General features: G+C 59.2%; 1 protein-coding gene across 2 annotated transcripts in view; it reads left to right on the top strand.

Moving 5' to 3' along the window:
- Positions 1–18699, top strand: part of USP43 (ubiquitin specific peptidase 43) — a 183937-nt gene that overhangs the window by 116639 nt on the left and 48599 nt on the right. For both annotated transcript variants that reach the window (XM_054047868.1, XM_054047867.1), the window contains exons 5-7: positions 6870–7005; positions 7536–7680; positions 16180–16342. In XM_054047868.1, coding sequence (XP_053903843.1) covers positions 6870–7005; positions 7536–7680; positions 16180–16342 — 444 coding nt within the window. The remainder of the gene's footprint in view (positions 1–6869; positions 7006–7535; positions 7681–16179; positions 16343–18699) is intronic.

Raw genomic sequence — 18699 nt, 5'->3', positions numbered from 1 at the left:
CCACGTTTCCAGCTTTTCTCCACAATTACAAAGACTAAGGACTAATTTTTTTTTTTTAAATCCAAGCTGAGATTCGCCTCTGTCCCCAGGACTCCAGGAGCTGGGGCTTTAAGAAAGCCTCCGTTAGTGAGAAAATTGGCAACACGGCATCAGAGGAAAATCGCAACAAATAACATTTAAAACCTCTCTAAGAAAGATTTAAAATAGGGACTAAGGGCACCGTTTTAATGGCTGCTACCACAGGCCCTCCCAGGCTTAGAAAGAAGGATTGCAGGGCCCCGAAACACAGATCAGTTCCCGTCTGCAGCAACCCAAAGCTCCCGTTGCTTGCGCTGTGCATCCCCGAGACAGCATTTATTAACAGAACTTGTATCACAGCCGTGTCTGGAGGCGTCAAACAAGATCAGAACCTCGTGCTGGGCACCGCGCAGACCCAGAGCGAGACAGTTTGTGCTCCAAAGAGCTCTGATAAGACACAGAGAGGCTGAGAGGGGAAACTGAGGCACAGAGACTTGTTTGAGGTCACTGGCAGAACCATGTCTCCTGACTCCTGGCCCCTTAGCTCACCCTGCCTCTTAAACCAGAACCTCTCTCCACTCAGGACGCCCTGGGGCCTTGGAGGTTAGGGGGGAAATGTCTCTACTGGGTTGATCCAAATTCTGCAGAATGTGGTGGCCGTGTGAAGCTGCCCTGAGCTTAGGGGGTCGGGACAGTCCTGCGCCAGGTGGGTTAGTGGGCCCAGTCCCAGCACCAGTGAGCAGCCCCTGTTGGCAAGGAACTTGGTGTATCAATAATGCCAGCTGGATCTTGCGTGAGCTTACTAAATGCAGGCGTAAATGCCAGTAGGGTTGTGGGTGTACAGCAGAGCTGTGTGTGTGTGTGTGTGTGTGTGTGTGTGTGTGTGTGTGTGTGCACACGTGCATGCGCAGGCAGAGAAGCATGGGTGTGCAGTGGGTGTGTATACACATGCAGCAGGGCTCTGTGTGTGTGTGTGCAGGAGGGGGGATGGAATGCGGAAAGTGCTTGTAATTTACTTGGGCTAATCCCAATCCTGTTGCCACCAGCTTCTCAAACCGGCTGTTTCTGGGGAGAGAGTCCGTCAGCTCCTTCCGCTGGGCACTGGGACGCTGCACTGTACAGGCTAAGCCACTGTCTGCTTAGGCTGGGGTTCCTTTAAGACCCACAGTCGCCTGGTCTTTTATACACTGTTTGCTTGCTCTGGTACCATTCCTTGGTGCAGTAAATCTCTCATGCTCTGCTGCACAGCTTGGCTTCTGCAAATTGATATGATCATTGTTCTTCTAGGGGCTTCATTGACAGATTTAAATACTTTATAAACCTCTGTGGCGGAATGTGCAGAGCCCAGCCTGATCCCTCGTTGCCCAGCAGCGTCACCGTGCTAAGTGATCCATTTCCTTGGCTCACTAAATATTGCTCATTGGCTTCAAGTCCTGAGGTCTGACATTTCGGAGGAGGGGCGGGGGAATCCCACCAGAGGGGGAGCTGATCCAAAAGCTAAAAGGTTTTGTTCCTGCGGAATACAACATTCCGTGTCTCTCTGTGCGTTCCGGGAGGGGAACGCAGGTGCTGTGATGGGCGACCTCCCAGCCCAGCACTGAATAGGGGGAGGGAGAACTCCCAGGGTGCGGGGTGGTCTGAACACTGTGCCAAAATATATAGATGGATGGATGGGGAGAGGTGTGTATTGGGATAGACAAGTAGGTGGGGTGTAGATAGATAAATAGATGGGGAGCAGTGTGTGTATTGGGATGGATAGATGGGGAGTGGGGTGTATTGGGATGGATAGATGGGGAGGGGGTGTATTGAGATGGATAGATGGAGTGGGGGTGTATTGGGATGGATAACTAGCTAGATGTTTCTGGGGATAGATGGACAGGTGGATGGGTGTTTGTGTGGATAGATAGATAGGTGAGACCGCGTTACAGAACCTAGACCATCTTTGTGCTCCCCTCTGCCCTGCCCACCTAGCTCTGTTCAGGGGATCAGCCTGGGTATCAAAATGGGCAACCCCTGCTGCCTGGGGCACTCCCTGGTCACCACTGGCATCTGGGAGCAACTGCCTGGCTCGAGGGATATGGGGCCTGTCAGCTCTGGGGAGTGGGCTCCCCTGAGGACTCCCACCCCACACCATTCGGAGCAGGGGACTGAAAGGCTGGTCTTGGAGCAGGGGCAGAGCACGGGGCATAGGTAGCCGGTGTCCTGGGAGGTCAGTGGGAGAGGGAGGATAGGTTAGTGGTTAGGGTGTTAGGGATTTGGGAGACCTGGGTGCAAATCCTTGCTCTCTGCAACAGAACTTCCTTTGTTTCCTGGGGCAAGTCACCTGCTCTCTTGGTGCCTCCGTTCCCCCATCTGCACAATGGGGATAGCAGGGCTGCAAGGTTGTGGGGAGGGTGAAGGCCGCGAGGTGCTCTCAGGCTGTGGTAGCGGGGGCCTGCAAGCTGGATGTGCCCACCTTGGATCGCACCGGGCTCTGTGCATTCCTGGCGCCGGCGTCTCTGCCAGCGAATCCCTCCCTTGAGTTCGGCCCCTGGCAGCTGGCTGCCTTTTGACTAGTTTGGCGCTGAGCTTGTGGAGCAGGCGGGGACAATCAGTGGAGACCTGGGTTGTTTTACGCAGGCAGCCGGCGCTGCCTGGGAGCCGAGAGCTGCCAGCGGGGTCGGGGGGCTGTCTGCCATGCCGAGTGCTGCCTCGAACGTTATCTCCCGCTGCACGGTGAAGGCTCTGCCCACTGAGAGCTGTCCCCGAGAGCTGGCACTGGTGCTGTCAGCCCTCGGACGATAAACCTGCTCATTCAGCTTAAAGGGTAAGGAACAAGGCAGCGGCAGCACGGCACAGACAGGCAGCAGAGGGCACGGACGTGTCTCCCGGGGCAGAGCGGGAGGGGACCCTCTATTTCACTGTTGACAGGCAAATGCCACGAGTGCCTCTGCACCGCAGTGCTATTGTCAGCCTGCCCGGCGCCTCGGCTAAATGAAACCTAAGTACTGCAATTAGGGGACGCGCTGGAGAGAAGCAGCTCGCCTGCCTGCCAGGCTGGGCTGAGCCCGGGGACAGGGAGAGCTGGGAAGTGCATGAAAGGCAGGCTGCAAGAACATGTGTGGTAAGAGCCAGTGAGGACTCAGAGCGTCACCTCCTCCTGGGCACGGAACCCGCTCCATGCCTGGCACCAGCCTGCAGTGAAGAGCCGACCTGGCTTCTTTATTCCCTAGGGAGCGGGCCAAGCTGGGGGAGACCTGGGGGTGCTTTGGCTTGGGGTGGAGCTTGGCAGCTAAGGGCTCCTGCCTCGGGGGTTCTGGGCGAGCCCTGGTCTGGCTGGCTTTGGCCTCAGGCAGGGCCCGGACGCTGGTGCATGTGTTGTGAAGCATCCAGGCTGTGTTGTCCTGGCTCAGCCGCCAGCAGCTCGTGAGGTGTTAACAGAGCCGCTGCCATGAAGGGTCTGTCTTCACTAGGGAGTTAGCCCGGGTGTTGCCCCTGAGTCCCCTCCGCCCACACACAACCACCTCTCACTTGTATAGAAATGCTTCCAACCTGGGCTAGCTGGTCTGGCTGGGGGTGGGTGGGAGCCCACATGCTGCTTTCACTGGGGCTGGGAACCCCCTCCCCACTTTGCAGTGAGGACCCAGGGTAAATCCCTCGAGTGCCATTGGTGCCCCCCCATTCCACAGGGGGGCCAGGACAGGCAGGTTCTCCCACAATCCCCTGGGAAAGACGCAGAGAGTGGCTCTGCTCACTGCAGCCCAAAGGACCAGGACATGTGCCCCAGAAGTCCCAGTGGCACACACAGGTGAGCGCAGTAACTGGGGCAGGGCATTGCAGTGGGGCTGCTCCTCATTTCCGGGCTAGGCCAACCCAGGGGCTCCCGCCTGGTGCAGTGCAGACATCCCCCAGGGGAGCAGAGGAGGTGGGGCTGCCTGCGTGGACTCCTAGGGCATTTCTCTTACTGACAGGCACTGCGCCTGGGAGGGGCTGAGTGCCTTGCAGAGCAGGTCTAAGGCCACGTTGTCTCACTCCCGAGGCTGCAGCATGGCTGTGTGGGGGGGCACCGCAGAGAGCTGTGAACGACACCAAGCGGTTCAGAGGCTGGGATTCTCCCGATGAGGGATGGCTGCCCCGGCCCACGGCTCTTGCTGCGCTGAAGATCAGGGCCTGCTGGGAGCAGGTGGAGGGCAGGCACTGACCCGGGCGAGCAGTGCGTACTGGGAACAGGCCCGGCTCAGTCCTCGGCTGGCTGCTGTAGTTCATGTGTCTCTCTCTGCTTGGTGGCAGAGCAAAAGGAACAGCACCAAGAGCGATGTGGTAGGACTCCTACCCGTGTCGGCTCCTGGAGCGCTGATGGGGAGTCTGGGCACCCACCTCCCCATCTCCCTTAGCGAAGGACAGGGCTGGGGCTTGGGCGAGGGAGGCAGAGGGTGAGGAGCTCTCCTGGGACAGGGGGGAGGGATCAGGTGACCTTTGGGGTTGGAGGTGACCCTGGGGCTGGGTAGCTGAGGGGGGAGCTTGGCGGGGGGTGGGGGGGAGAGGTGAAGTTGGGTGATGCAATGGGGTGTTCAGGAAGTGCAGGGTATGGGGGAATTGGGGCTGGACAATCTGGGGGTCTGAGCTGCGGGAGGCGTGGGAGCTCAGGAGACTGCACTGGCATTTCCCCTTTGAAGGTCTGGGTTCAAACCCAGCTCAGTGTCCCAGTGAAATGCATCTGACTGTCTCAGCCCAACTCCAAGAGCCATTTGCCAGCCTCCCCAAGCCACGGATCTCCCACCTAAGGAGACGAGTGACAAGGCTATTTCTAGTCACACGCAAAGGGAAATGCCCCACAGGCTGACATCTCCTCAGGCTTCCTTCTCTGGAGCACCCACTGCCCCAAGATTGCCCTGCACAGACCCCCACCAGGACTCAGCCCCTCACTCCGGGCAACAGTCACCCCATGCAGAGGGGCCTCCGCAGCATTTCCACCCTCACCTGAGGGGCGTGAGGGGCTGTGGTGCAACAAAAATGAGAAAACGTTTTAAAAACCGGACCTGTGAGAAAGGTTGAAACAACTGGGCATGTTTAGTCTGGAGAAAAGAAGACTGAGGGGGGACCTGATCACAGTCTTCAAATATGCTAAGGGGCTGTTCTAGAAAGGACGGGGATCAATTGTTCTCCATGCCCACTGAAGGAAGGACAAGCAGTAATGGGCTTAATCTGAAGCAAGGGAGGTTTAGGTCAGATATTAGGAAAAAACTTTCTCTCTCTAAAGGCAGTTAAGCTCTGGAACTAGGCTCCCAAGGGAGGTTGTGGAATCCTCGCCACTGGAGGTTTTTAACAGCAGGTCAGACAAACCCCTGTCAGGGATGGTCTAGGGTTATTTCCCCCGCCTCAGCACAGGGGGATGTACGGGGTGACCTCCTGCGGTCCCTGCCAGCCCCACATTTCTCTGTTTTACCTTTGTTCTAGCTATTTTACCTATGTTCTAGCTTTACCATGAAAGGGCCGGTGCTATCCCAGGATGTTCTGCAGCTGCAGATACAGCAGGGCTAGTGAGCGCTGGCTGCCCTGATGGGAGGCCTTTGCCATCCACACAGCCAGTGGATGAGCGAGGCCCAGGCTGTGGGAGCTACTGCTGGGTTGTAATAAACCACACCCTAAACCAGTGGTTCCCAAACTAGGGGCACTGTTTGTTCAGGGAAAGCCCCTGGTGGTCCAGGCTGGTTTGTTTACCTGCCGCGTCCACAGGTTTGGCCGATCGCAGCTTCCAGTGGCCACGGTTCGCCACTCCAGGCCAATGGGGGCTGCGGAAAGCGGCGGCCAGCATGTCCCTCGGCCTGTGCCGCTTCCTGCAGCTCCCATTGGCCGAGAGCGGCGAACCGCGGCCGGGGGAGCTGCGATCGGCCGAACCTGCGGACGTGGCAGGTAAACAAACCGGCCTGGCTCGCCAGGGGCTTTTCCTGAAGAAGCGGTGGCCCAAGTTTGGGAACCACTTCCCTAAACAGACCTACACGATAGGGTGCCTCCCATAGCCCTTCGATGGCCAGAATTCTAGTCTGATGCTCCCCTGTGTGCAGCCCCGACTCAGTGATAGAGCAACGGGAAATGCTTGTGATGTGGGAAAAGTGTATCGGGTGCTGTCCCGGAGCAGTCTCCTCAAGGCACGGCATGGCCCTGTGGGCGCACCACCCTCACCGTCTTTTGACTGCTCCCAAGTCACATGTCCATAGCAGCGCAGAGGTCCTACCTCAGTATCCCCCTAGCTGGGTCCGAGGTATTAAGTCTTAATAAAACCCACAGGCCTAAACCCTGCCCCTGGGTTAAGGGATTCCTTAGCCCTCATGCTTGGGGCTGTGCAATGGGTGAAGCCTGCGTTGCCAGTCCACCAACACTGGGTTCCGGCCCTGCTTTGCAGCACCTCTTCCCTTCTCCAAAGTGGGGTGTATCCCGTCCCCAGCGTGTCTGCTGCACCCTTGAACTCCTGTTTCCTGAAAGGGGCCATGTCATGGACTAGGCGTGGCTGGCCCCGAGCCCCACTGCTCTTTAAAGGGGCCGGACCACCAGACCATGGTGTTAAATGTTATGGGGTAATTCTTCCCCGGCTGCATGCTCCAGCAGCAGGGGCAGGTGCTCAGCGGAGGGCAGAACTGAGCTCCGCATGTTTGTGGCCCTTACGGTGAGACTCAGTGCTGAGGTATGTTCCTGGGTCAGCGCTCAGCTGTCTGCGCTTATCACTGCCTGCACGGGCTTGGGAACACACGGCGTATCCTAATTCCCAGCCGGAACAAGAGCTCGGGTGCCCTGGGGCACAGACAGTCCAAGGGGAGGCCCCCCATTAGCTGCTTAGTGGCTTTCTGGAGCCCATCTGCTCCTCTGTTTTTCAGGCCCTTGAATGTCACCTTAGTCTTCCAGTCCAAGAGCCAGCGGTTCCTGCGGATAGGTTTAGCGGTGCCCCTCTTCAGCACCGTGGCGACCCTCAGGGCAATGGTGGCAGAAGAAGGCAAAATCACCCCCGATCAGGTGAGTTGGGACCAGACCCTCCCTCCCACTGTCTCAAGCCTGGAGCAGCCATGTGGCCAGCTACCCGCCCTGCCGAACACACTCCAGGCGGCACTGGGGATGCCTGTTCCGGCCAGGTAGGGCTCACATGGCAAGGAAGGGGCCCCCCGCTTTGTCTCAGCTGCTCTGGTGCCGGGACACACTGTGTCGTGCCACAAATGCCAGATGGCATCGCAGCACCAGGCGGTGGGGCGTGAATGGAACCCCCTGGTGAGTGTGTCTTACAGGTGGTACGGGCGTGCTCCAGCCCTGTCAGCCTGGCTCCCAGCTGCTGCAGCTCATGTCTTAGCTCCAGAGTCCCCCCGTGGACATGTCCACGTTCGCTGCATTGAGCTGCTGCGTGGAGGCCCCTGGCAACCCCGGGACCTTTTAGTTGTTCTGCAAGCTCGAGGCTCTCCAGATGCAGGAGAGACCGTGGCCATAGGGCGGTTTTCTCCTCAACACCCTTATGGGAGAGAGCTGGGGTCTCTGACTGTTCCCCTGTGCTGCAGGTGATCCTGGTGGAGCTGTCCCCCAGCGGGTTCCAGCGCTCCTTCCACGATGAGGAGGATCTGAACGCCATCGCGGAGGGCGACAGCGTCTACGCCTTCCAGGCCCCGCTGCCCTTCAGCAGAGGCAGCTCATCCCGGCTCTCAGGTACCAGACTGCGTTCGGGTTTGTTCCTTGCAGGCAGGTGGGAACGTGCACATGGTAAAAGCTGATCATGTTTCCTTCCCCAGCTGTCTCTTCTGAGCGTTGGCGGGAGGATGCTTGACAGCAGGCGTTTTCCATCAGCTCCCCGCGCGCTTGGAACAGCTATCGCCCTGCAGCTTTAATGAGCAGAAATTGACTTGGGATTTACTCCACTCTCCCTGGGACTGAGTCCCCGGAGACAGCTCCCCCTGCCCCATATGCAACTGTCCCAGCTTCTGACTTCTGGGCATACCCAGGAAACAATTACGCAGGGTAAGCCCAAACCACTGAGCTGAGGGAATGGCAGGTACCTCGTCTGATGGCCAATTAGCAAAAGATGGCCTCTGTTTAAAGGCACAGGGCTTTTTAGACTGAACATGCATGAAACAGAATCTCTCCTGATACAGCCAGACCAGCTGCCCATGAGGCTGTCTCACAATGTGTTAGACACAGGGAGGAAGGTGCGGCTACAGCTCTGGGCTGGGACGCAGGAGATCTGGGGTCAGTTCTAGCCCAGTCACAGGCTCCTTGGAGGAGTCACTCCATTTTCTGGGGATAACGATGCTTAATTCTGGGGATAACAATGCTTAATTCGGGGGGGAGAGGGACAGGGCTCCTCGTCCTGCGTGTGCAGCACCCAGTGCAAAGGGGCCCTGACCTGCCACAATGATTTCGCCCTGATCTTTAAAGCACTGCGCTGCCCACTCTCCGTGCTTTGATTTAGGGCGCACTCTGTGCCGGGGCCACAACCGGCTGAGCCTATGCGATGCAATGCCGTGGCTGTTCACAGCTTCTTGTCTTCGTGGATGAATACCCACCTCCTAATGCCGCCACCTCCCCCCTGGGCACTGCAGAGATGCCAGCTGAATGGGCCAGGGGCTTAGGGACCATCTCCCTCACCAGAGGGCAGGGCTAAGGAGCCATGGGGGTGGGGGAACAGGCTCTGTCACCACCTGAGCTGTGTGCCTGCTGCAGGCGCAGCCAGAGGACATCAGCCCCACAGACGTCCGAGATGTAGAAGACCTCTCGGGTCATTGGGTCCCGGGGGCCCGGCAGGATTCTGTGTCTGGCCCCTTTCACAGGCATTGAGCTCATTCAGAAAGAGGAGGCTGTGCCAGTGAATCGTCCCCGGGGCAGCCTGATGCACAGCCCCTAGTGCAGCCATCAGGACACAGGTGGGCTGCATTCCTCTTGCAGGGCTGGAGACCAGACCGCGCTCAGCACCAGCTGCAGGTATGCAGGCCTGCCCATCCCCCAGGTCTGCAGATGAGTGTTCTAGGACCCAGTGTGAGCCATGCACCCACCCTCCCTTCATCCGAGTCCTCCAGCGCTTCCTCTAATAACCCTGTTATTAACGGGGAGAAGAACTGGAGCGACCGAGCGGCATGCCCAGATTGCCTACGGAGCTGTAGAGGCAGCAGCCTGCTTAATGCTGCTCTAAGAGAGGTGCCGCACCCCTGGGTGTCAATGCAACTGGACCCACCCGTTTGCTCAGAGCCGCGTCTGCGCCACGTCACTCTGCTTGGGGACTGAGGAGAGAACTGGGCCCCTAACGTTCCCTAACAGCAGCTCTTCAGAAGGCCACACTGACAAGTCTTGGTGATGGTTCCCGCGGGAATCTCAGGGAGTTCTGGGCTTTGGAGACTTCTCTGACCTTCTGGGAAGTATCAAGCCCTCATTGCTCTGCAGTTGCCTTCCTCGTGGGATTTCCAGGTGGCGTCCGGCTCAGCTGGTGCTTAGGCCCCTCGGCTCCGGGAAGTGCAGAGGGAGCCGTGAAAGCGAGACAGAGTCGAAAGTGAAGCGAATGTTTTCAAACCCAGAGAAAGGTTCGTCTCAAGTTGTGGGTGGGCGGTCAGTTCGGCCCTTGCGGGATTTGCCCTTCCTTGGTTAGGACGGGCCACAGGGCCAGGGGTGCAACCTGCAGTGTGGCAGACTCCAGGGGAACCTCTGTCTATGGGATGCATGGAGACAGCTCTTGGAAGGCAGGGAGAGACGATGCTGAGACCTGGCTCATGTCTTCAGGCAGAGGGCTCCTTGCTTGCTGTCTGGAGGAAGGTTTGGGATGCAGAGCTGTGTGGCTTAGCACAGAGTCCCTGTATTACAGCCATTCCCCTGAGAGCTGCAGAGAAATCCTGCGGCCACCTGCCACAGCGCTAACTTCATGATGCCCAGAGTTAAAGCAGTATCCCTCCAGCACAGCGCCAGCTTCAGGGGAATCCTGAGGGCGGAAGCCGCTGCCCATTACACTGTTCCTGACCCAGTTTCACCCCTCCAGCTAACAATAAGGGGAGCTTCAAAGGAAAGCGTCACATACAGCATCCTAATGTCACGCTCATTGGCAAGGCTTGTGCTGGTAATCGGACCCCGGGACTCCCGTTAACGGTGACTTAATTAGACGCCAGCTGGTGTTCAGTAAATGTTTACCTAAGTACACATGGCATCTGGGCAGGGCGTGTGGAACGTCTCCTCGTGCGGACGCCACCCGCGTTCTGATTAGCCGCCACCTGGGCAGCTGCCACCTGGGCTAATGCGGCTGCTTGGTGCCGGAATTAGCCGTGCTGCCGCTTGGAGTGGGCCATGGGCGTACTGGGGCCGATGAAATAAGAAGCGACCCAACCGTGGCACCAAATGAAATTTGATCATTTGAAGTTCAAGAAACACCGCCCCCCTCCCAATTCTTTTTCACTTTCACTGCCCCTCTGCATGTCCTGCGTGTGCCTGAAAACACATGATCCAAAACTCGGCAAGAAAGGAGCAGCTCGTGGTGCTGCCCAGAAGCAGGATGCTTGTGAAATCTCTGCAGGGAACGTGTTCAGTTTTCCAGATTCCTGATGGACCGGCAGCAGCCAGACTCCTGATTGCTACTCCAGGCTCCAGCCCCAGGCATGGGAGGTTCCTGCACCGCAGACTGGGTGCTTTGAGGTCCCCACCTCGAGCCTGGGCTGTGCCTGAGTCCAAGCAGAAGGCTCCTAACACACGTGGAAGTTGCCGTCCTAGGGAATGTTCCCTGAATACTTGCCTCAAGCAAAGGCATGAACAAAGCAATTCCTGCAGCAGCCCCATCAATAATAGATCTAGCCTAATGGAGCTTGTTGGTCTAATTCTTCCTTCCCCGGCAGCCCCCTGGGGAGCAGTGTTTTCAGGTTCTCCAGGAAAGTGCCAGGTGTGTTTCAGAACCGTATGCAGCACATGTGCAGCTGCAGCAGGGCGTGGCGTCTCTGGCACCAGGCCTGGGCTGAGAAGGGACAGCGCCCTCCTGGAGCTAACGCCGAGGAGTGTAAAAATACCAGAGCTCCTTCTCTGGCCAAGGATGACACACTCCGGGGCCGGTGAACAAGGCGGCCGGGGGGACATGGCTTTGCAGCCTTTCATGCCAGGCAGCATAAACCGCTGAGCCGATTCTCTTCGAGCGGCGCACCGGCGAGATCCAAGACATGATGAGCAATCGTGCCCTTCCCTTGCTAGGGAGCTCAGCCCTGTGCAGCAGAAGGCACTAGGCCACGGTTCCAGGACAGCTCCAGGGCTTCATCTTTGCTGATAGCCTTTTCCAGAGGCCCCTCACTGTGGTATCTGGGCACCTTGTGTGCATTTATAGATGCCCCCGCCCTCCCCCGTGAGGCAGGAGCGGGAGAACCAGAGCCCCATTTCACAGACAGGGAACTGAGGCCCCGGGGACATGCCCAAGGTAGCCCGAGGCAGAGTCAGGAATTAGAACACAGATCTCCTGAGGTCCCTCTCTGGCAGGCTTACTGGGCCTGTCCGAGGAGTGATAACAGGCGAATAGTGTGGGGAGGCAGGAGAAGCTGGGCTCTGCCCAAGCCAAGGCTGTGGGGAAGGCGGCCTGTTCCTCTCCCCCGGCTCTCAGGCAGCACGAGGCAGCGTGGAGTCCGGTCTGCGCCCCGCAGTGTGAGAGCAGGACACGTCCCCCTGGCAGTGCTACTTGTCTGTGGTGGGGAGACGCCACCTGGTGCTAAAGGCTCGGGAGCAGTTCTGATATGGCCCCTCCCCAGGCCGGGACGTTCCCCCACTTACTCTCCCTCCTGTCCCAGTGCAGAATGACACAGGGTCTCCCCTGGACCAGAGAGCGGAGCCATGGCCATGGCCTGCCCCCCATTGACCTGGGGGTGGGGCAGTAAGTGGGCAGGCATCAGCAGCACCCGGCCCTGCTACGGCCCCTCTCACTGAGGGTCTGCTCTTCTCCTGCGCAGGTTTCGGACATGCTGAACCTGCCAGCTGGCTGTGACATCCCCGGCACGCTAGAGAGGGACTCGGTGCCCCTGGCAGTTGGTGGCAGGCGGGAGCTGTGGGTGGGTTCTTTGCTCTGCCAGCGGCTGGGGGCACTTCCCAGTCACACCTGTTTGCCCACTTCCCTTTGCAGTTTGGCCCAGTCAGGCAGCTCCCTCAGCAGCCGGGCCTCCGGGGGTCTGAGTCCTCCCAGCACTCGCTGCAGCCAGACACGGTCCAGGGATTGGTGCCTGTTTTCCCCTCCCATTCATCCCAGGGCAGTGCTGGTCAGAAATAGCCCTCAGGTGGGCCAGGCCACTGCGAGGAGGAATGGCCATGGCTGGTGCTGGGAGGTGGGAGCTGAGACCATCTGTTCCTTTGACGGGCTCTTACCTAGGCTTGCGACTCAATTGAAGGCTGTGGCCATCCATCACATCCCTCCCAGGTGGCGTGTGGCCGAGCCCGCCACCGAAAATAGCTGCAGGACGAGTGGCGGTAGGGGCAGTGAGGCTCCATCACTGTTCTGGCCTGTTATTAAGATCTATAACCTGGCCATCGCAGCATGAGGCTGCTGAGAAATAGACTTCTCTCCCGCAGCCCAGTCTTCCCTTCCTGGCCAGCTGCGTTCCTCATCCCGGGCACCAAGCTCCTGGCAGTGAGGCACCCGGCTAGGGGAAGGCAGCCATGGGGCACATCCCCTTCCAGCCGTGGGGTCCATCCCCTGGCACCTGTGGGGCAAGTGCATGGAGCAGCTAGTGACGGGAGATGTTTTGGATAGGACCAGGCCTCCCCCTTAGCCAACCTGCAGCAGCGGGTGAGCTCCCCATAGCAGATCCCCTACCCCCAGCTCCTCTCTTTCCTCCTGCTGCCCCCTGCTGTACCAGGCCCATGAGCTGTACCAGGCCCATTTCCTGCCAATGTACCCACTGGCACAATGCCCTCTAGTGGGCCTGCAGGCACCTCTGACCTTCCTCCCCCTCCCCCAGGCCTGCCTCCCCTTGGAGGACCGATATCCACTGCAGTGTGCCTCTGGCATCCGTCTGTGCCGAGCTGCAAGCGAGGGGGCGGGACGGACATTGCAAAGCTGGAGGTAGCAGGAGGAAGATTATTTGCTGTGGTTGTTCCTGGCAGCCCCAGTCACAGGCCAGCCCCCCCTGGCGCCAGGCAGTGTACAAACAGAGAACAGCCCCAAGCAGCTGACAGGGGCAGCATGCCAGGCTGGGCTCTTCAAAAGTGGAATCCAAGTCCCAGTTCTTGTTTTTAAGCTCTTTTGACTTTATTCTGCTCCCATGAGTGATCTCCAACTATTGTGGGCAGGGAAGAGAGCCCCAGCAGGTCCTGTGGCTATCCCAGTACTGGGCTCCCCTCACACAGCTCTGCTGTGCCCCGCACTCCCGTCCTGCAGGCCCCGTGGCTATCCCAGCCCTGGGCTCCCTTCACACAGCTCTGCCGTGCCCCGCACTACTGCCCCACAGGCCCCATGGCTATTCCAGCCCTGGGCTCCCCTCACACAGCTCTGCCGTGCCCCACACTCCCGCCCTGCAGGCCCCATGGCTATCCCAGCCCTGGGCTCCCCTCACACAGCTCTGCCGTGCCCCACACTCCCACCCCCCCAGGGGCCTCGCTGAATTAACTGAGCTTTGGTGCAACGGCCCAGTGCTCTGCGCGATTCCAAGGGTCCGACAGTGCCGGAGCAGGGGTCAGTGGATGGCATTTCAAAGAACCAGGCTTGGCATGGATTTCCCCAAGGCAGCAGCTTCTCCTGGCTCTCGATTGATATCCATAAATATTTAATGTTCAGAAGTTATGCGTCAAGCCGTGATGCTGAGAGCTGGGCTCTGGCCGCTGTGCAATCCTGGCATTCCCCAGCATCAGCAAACGGGGAGCAAACGGGGCTGCCTCGGCCTCTGCAAATCCCCGAGTACTGGGACCGGAAGGGCACCAGATAGACCGTCCAGCTCTGTGGAAATGGAAACGTTGCGCCGGGTGTTAAACATGTCGGAGCGTCTCCCCGATGAGTTTGTTTTGCACTGTGGTGCAGAGGCACATTGTCCTGAGTGATGTTTGGGGGCTGGGGGGGGAGGGCAGGGCGAGCACTGCGAGGTTTGTGATTGGCAGGGTGATTGGGATGGATGAGTTGGTTGGTGGTGGCTAGAGAAACCTGAGAGTGCGACGCACATGCTGGACTATTTACCTGACAGCTCTGCTGATGCCCCTCACTCCTGACCCGCAGCCCTCCTGCTATTCCAGCTCTGGGCTCCCTAACACCCAGCGCTGCCTGCACCCACTGCCCCACCTCCTGCCTTCAGTCCTGGGCTCCCCTCCTGCCCAGCCAATACCGCTCCACATTGCAGAGATTTCTGACAGCCCAGAACGTGTCGTGTCATCGTCCCTTCAGAAATGAGCCCGTGCCACCAGGGGCCTTCCCCAGTGCGGGGCTGCCAGGACCCTGGTGAGGGAGTGGAGCACGCCTGGCCCCTCTCACTTTGCCAGTACCCCTCAACCCAGGCCTGGCTCTGCTTCGGTCTGCTGTGCTCTGTGGCGCGTCAGGGACGGGGACAGAGCTGCACAAAGGACCTGGCTGAAGCGACTGGATTAATTTCCCTCGAGGGCTGGATTCTCCTGAGCAGGTGCAGGAGGAATCGCTCGGCTGGGCTGGCGGGGGCAGCAGCAGGGCAGGGACCTGTCGGTGGGATTGGCAGGGGAGCTGGCACTCAAGGGCAGAATGGAGCAGGGAGGGGATAAAAGGTGGAGCCTGGAGAAAGCAGCAGCCCAGAAAGGTTTGCACCAGCGCATCCGGCCTTTGGGGGAGGCGCCAGGGGCGTGACGGTATCAGAGTGTGTGGGGTGGGGGAGCAGGTGGCATCCAGTCTCCTGTTCTCTGCCAGCGTTGTGTGTGTGTGCCCAGAGCTCATCTTCATTCTGCCTGGCATCGCTCGGCTAAGTGTCGCCCTGTGGCGTGTGGTTCAGGGGGGTTGGCATTCGGGTGACACCCAGGATGGGCCAGCTGGGTTCTTGTGCCAGTCCCTGCTCTCCCCCACCCCGCCAGCCCCCAAAGTGCTTGTGCTCTGTGACCACCAGAGGAGAGCTGATTGCCTGCTGCATGACAAGTGCAAAAGGGGTGGTGGGCGAACCACGCGGCTAAATCACTGACCACCCCTACCCCTGCCACGGTCAGCCCCCACCATGGTTTCTAGTTTGTGGGGAGGGGCAGTCTAGTGGCTCTGCAGGGAGAAGGGGGAAAGAACAGCAAAGAGCCTGGGAAGGAGACAAATTCTGCGTGGTTAAAACTCCACCTGCACTGATCAGACATCAGAACCAGAGCTAGCCTCGTGCTTCAGGTGCCAGGCTGGGGGGTGTGTGTGTGTGTGTGTGTGTGTGTGTGTGTGTGTGTGTAGATGGGGGGTTTGAAACCACAGGCCGGCGGGAAATCTGGTTCCGCAGCCTCCGGCAGTGTAATTCTGGGTGATGCGGTGTGCGGCCAGTGATTAATTACCTCTCCAAGCTAACCGAGAGTCCCAACATCCTGGCAGTGATTAATTACCTCTCCAAGCTAACCGAGAGTCCCAACACTGGAAAGCGTCAGAGGAGATGGAGCGTACAGCGCTGGGAGCTGGGGCACATGGCAGCCAAGCTGCATGGAGCACCTCCTGCTGTCTCCCAACCGTACAGAGACTGAGGGACTCTGGTTAATTGCCCAGCCCTAATTGTAAGAAGGTCGGGAGATGGCAGGTGCTCCGTGGGCAGGGCCATGCCCTTCTCCTCACCAGCCGTACACCCTGCAAATGGATCAGTGCTCAGCCCGGGACTCTTTCTGATTCCTCCTGCCCGTGGTAGTGCAGGAACGCAGTCTTATTCAGTGGGATTTACCCGTCAGGGCAGGAGGAGATGTACAGGCCCTAAGCTGATCACCAATGCCCCTGGGGGTGCCCATGCCTCACAGACTGGTGAGGAGAAGGGGAGCCCAGCGCTCAGCCAGGCCGGGGGACCGGATCTCCCGAGCTTGCAGACTTGGCAGGGGGAGGAGGAGCCACCGGAGGCTTGCCTGAGACACCATGTCATTGGCCTTCCATGGTCACCGGCCTGCCAGGAGTTCACTGCCCCACTCTCTTTGGGGTAACAAGTCGGTAACTGTCCCCTGATCGGTGCTTCCATACATGCCCCCTGCAGCGTGCGATGCCGGAGCCCTGACTCGGGGATTCATTCTCTGCCCTCTTGCTCTTGTGTTTCTCCTCTTCAGGCTGCCCCCTCAGCCTTCCATCTTCCCCCAACTCCTCTGATCCTGAAGGCCAGCGACTGCCCCATGCCGGGGCCATGTCCTCGGAGTTCTTGCACCATGGCGGAGGCGGGAGAGTGCTGCTTCTCCTCTGTAACACAGCAGGGACGGGGCAGCAGGCTGCCAGGTATGTCGCTTTGCCTCCATTATATGCCAGGGAATGTGCATCTCATGCAGTTTGGTGCACGCATTGTGCAGCCGGGAGTGCAAACCGGAGGGTGCAATTGCAAATTCATTATGTTTCAATGTGTCCAAATCCACACGGAGAAGCTCCTGCCGGCTTCTCCAGGATCCATTGTGTTACCACACTGGCTGCCTCATGGCGCCTGCCTACTTGGGACGGAGCAGGCAAGCCATGGCCAAGTCTCTGAATTTCTTGTCTAGTGGTTAGAGCACTGTCCCAGGGCTCAGGAGACCTGGGGGCTGTTCCTGGCTCTGCCACTGGCCTGCTGGGTGGCCTTGGGTAAGTCACTTCACCACTCTGTGCCTCAGTGCCTGGGCAGGGGGACAGTGTGCCAGGCCCTGGGTGGTGGGACTGCAGACTGGGAATGCGGGTCAGCATTGCCAGTCATAGCAGCTGGGACTCATCTGCAAGGAAGGGGGCTCCCAGCCGGGCTGAAGACTTTTTTGCTATTTTCTGTTGGACTTTGAGTGAAGGATTCAGGCCCGGGAGGGGAGTGGAGGGCCAGGTCACTCTGGTTGCCAAAGAAGAGAGTGGGAGAACTGAGGCAGAGCTGCTGCAATACTCTATCTGGCCATGAGGGAGCTCTGTGCCCCCCCCCCCACCTCCCCACTCTGGGACCAGGACTCCGTCCCAGCCTCTCCTCTCCCAACAACACGAAGCCATTTACCAAGTACCTTGTCCAATCCCTCTGCTCCCTGTTCACCTGGGTCCAGCCGTGCCGAGGCTCTGTTCTCTCTCCATGCGCAGGGGCCCGGATGCTCACAGATGCTGCCGGTTCAGGACCCTGCCTGGTCTCTCAATCCTCCGTCCAAAGCCAGCTCGGAGGAGGGGAGCCATGGCTCCCTCCCACTCTCCTGGGGACAGAGCTGTCACTGAGCACCCGTCTTAGCTCTCGGAGGGCCGTGCCAGTCACAGGGCGTCTCACGCTCTCCCTGCCTGGGCCGAGGGTGGGGAGGGCTGGAGGAAAAGTCACAGGCGCCCCCTGCCTCCACATCTCTGAGATGATGCCACGTTGTCTGTTGCATGGGGCATCGCTCCCTGGAACAGCCCAGAACCAGGGTGGGGCAGAGGGCACAAGAATGCAGCAGCCCACATCTCACTGGGGATCTTTCCCCCCGTTGCCGGCGGCTGTGGGTCGGGGGTGTTAATGCCATCGGCAGCACTCGGCCAGCCCCTTCAGCGGAGCATCCCCACGGGCCCCGAGCCTCGCACCGGTGGGAGCTCGGCCAGCTCGCCGCGTAGAGAAGGAAACCGAGTCAGGGAGGGCTGGGGCCATGTGCACAAGGTCCCACGAGCGGCCTGTGGCAGAGCTGGGCTGCAGCCCGGGCCTCGCCTGCCCAGTTCTGAGCATTAACCTTCCCGCTGGCAGGGACGGGGTGAGCCCGGTGCATCCCCAGCGCTTTTCACAGCCTGCATTTCAGTGTTGCTTCGCCTGGCCTCCACAGGGGCCCTGTGTCCCAGAGGGCTGTATGGTAGGTCAGCCTGGCCCCTGGCTAGCCGAGGATGTGCCAGCAGCAAGCTGCTCGTCGGATGCCCCGGGGGCCGGTGAGCATTGCAGCAGCTGGAGCCATACAGCCGAGGAGGTTGAGTGTAATAGGTCCCGTGCCTCTGTCTCTGGCACCCCCTACACAGCCCTTGCGAAGCTGGGAGTCACATGCTGCTCTGCACATGCCGGCTGGGTTCACAGACGTGACACACTGACCACGCCCGCCCCGAGCCGTGGCCTTCCCAGCAGCTATGGCAGGCGTGTGCGGTGAACGACGGCGGGTACAGCCCTGGCCGTGTGCTATTGTGCTGTCCTGTCACACATCACCCGCTGGAGGAGCTGATGGGGGCGCTGCGTGTGTGCGTGTCGGGGGGAGGGCTGGGTTGTCCTTCCTTGGATCTCTTCTCTGTTTCATGCACCTGCTGGGCCCAATTCAACCTGGGCATAAGCATGGTGCCCCCAGCTGGCTTTCTTGGGCAGGAGCCAGCTCCTGGCAGGGCTGAACAGAAGCCAGGGGGTGTATGAATCCACGGGGGTCCAGGAATTTGTTTCTCCCCAGCTGAGTTATTCCTTCTCTCGCTCTTGCTCTGAACTTTCTGAGACTCTGGTTTTGCTCTGTCCTTTTCGCTGACTCTGCACCCGGCTGGGACTTTATCCTCTCGTGCGCTGTGGCTGTTGTGAGGCACTCCCTCGGCCCATGTGTCAGGATAAAGGGCAGAGGGAATTGGAGACACACGACTGGTTTTTCCTTGCTGCGCCTGGATTTGCTGACAACCTATAGTTATTTATTTGTTTATTCTGACGGCTGAAATGG

The sequence above is a fragment of the Malaclemys terrapin genome, chromosome 13 (genome assembly GCF_027887155.1).
Source record: "Malaclemys terrapin pileata isolate rMalTer1 chromosome 13, rMalTer1.hap1, whole genome shotgun sequence".
Taxonomy (NCBI): Eukaryota; Metazoa; Chordata; order Testudines; family Emydidae; genus Malaclemys; species Malaclemys terrapin.
The sequence above is the reverse complement of the archived record's forward strand: the minus strand, read 5'-3'. Positions and strand labels throughout refer to the sequence as shown.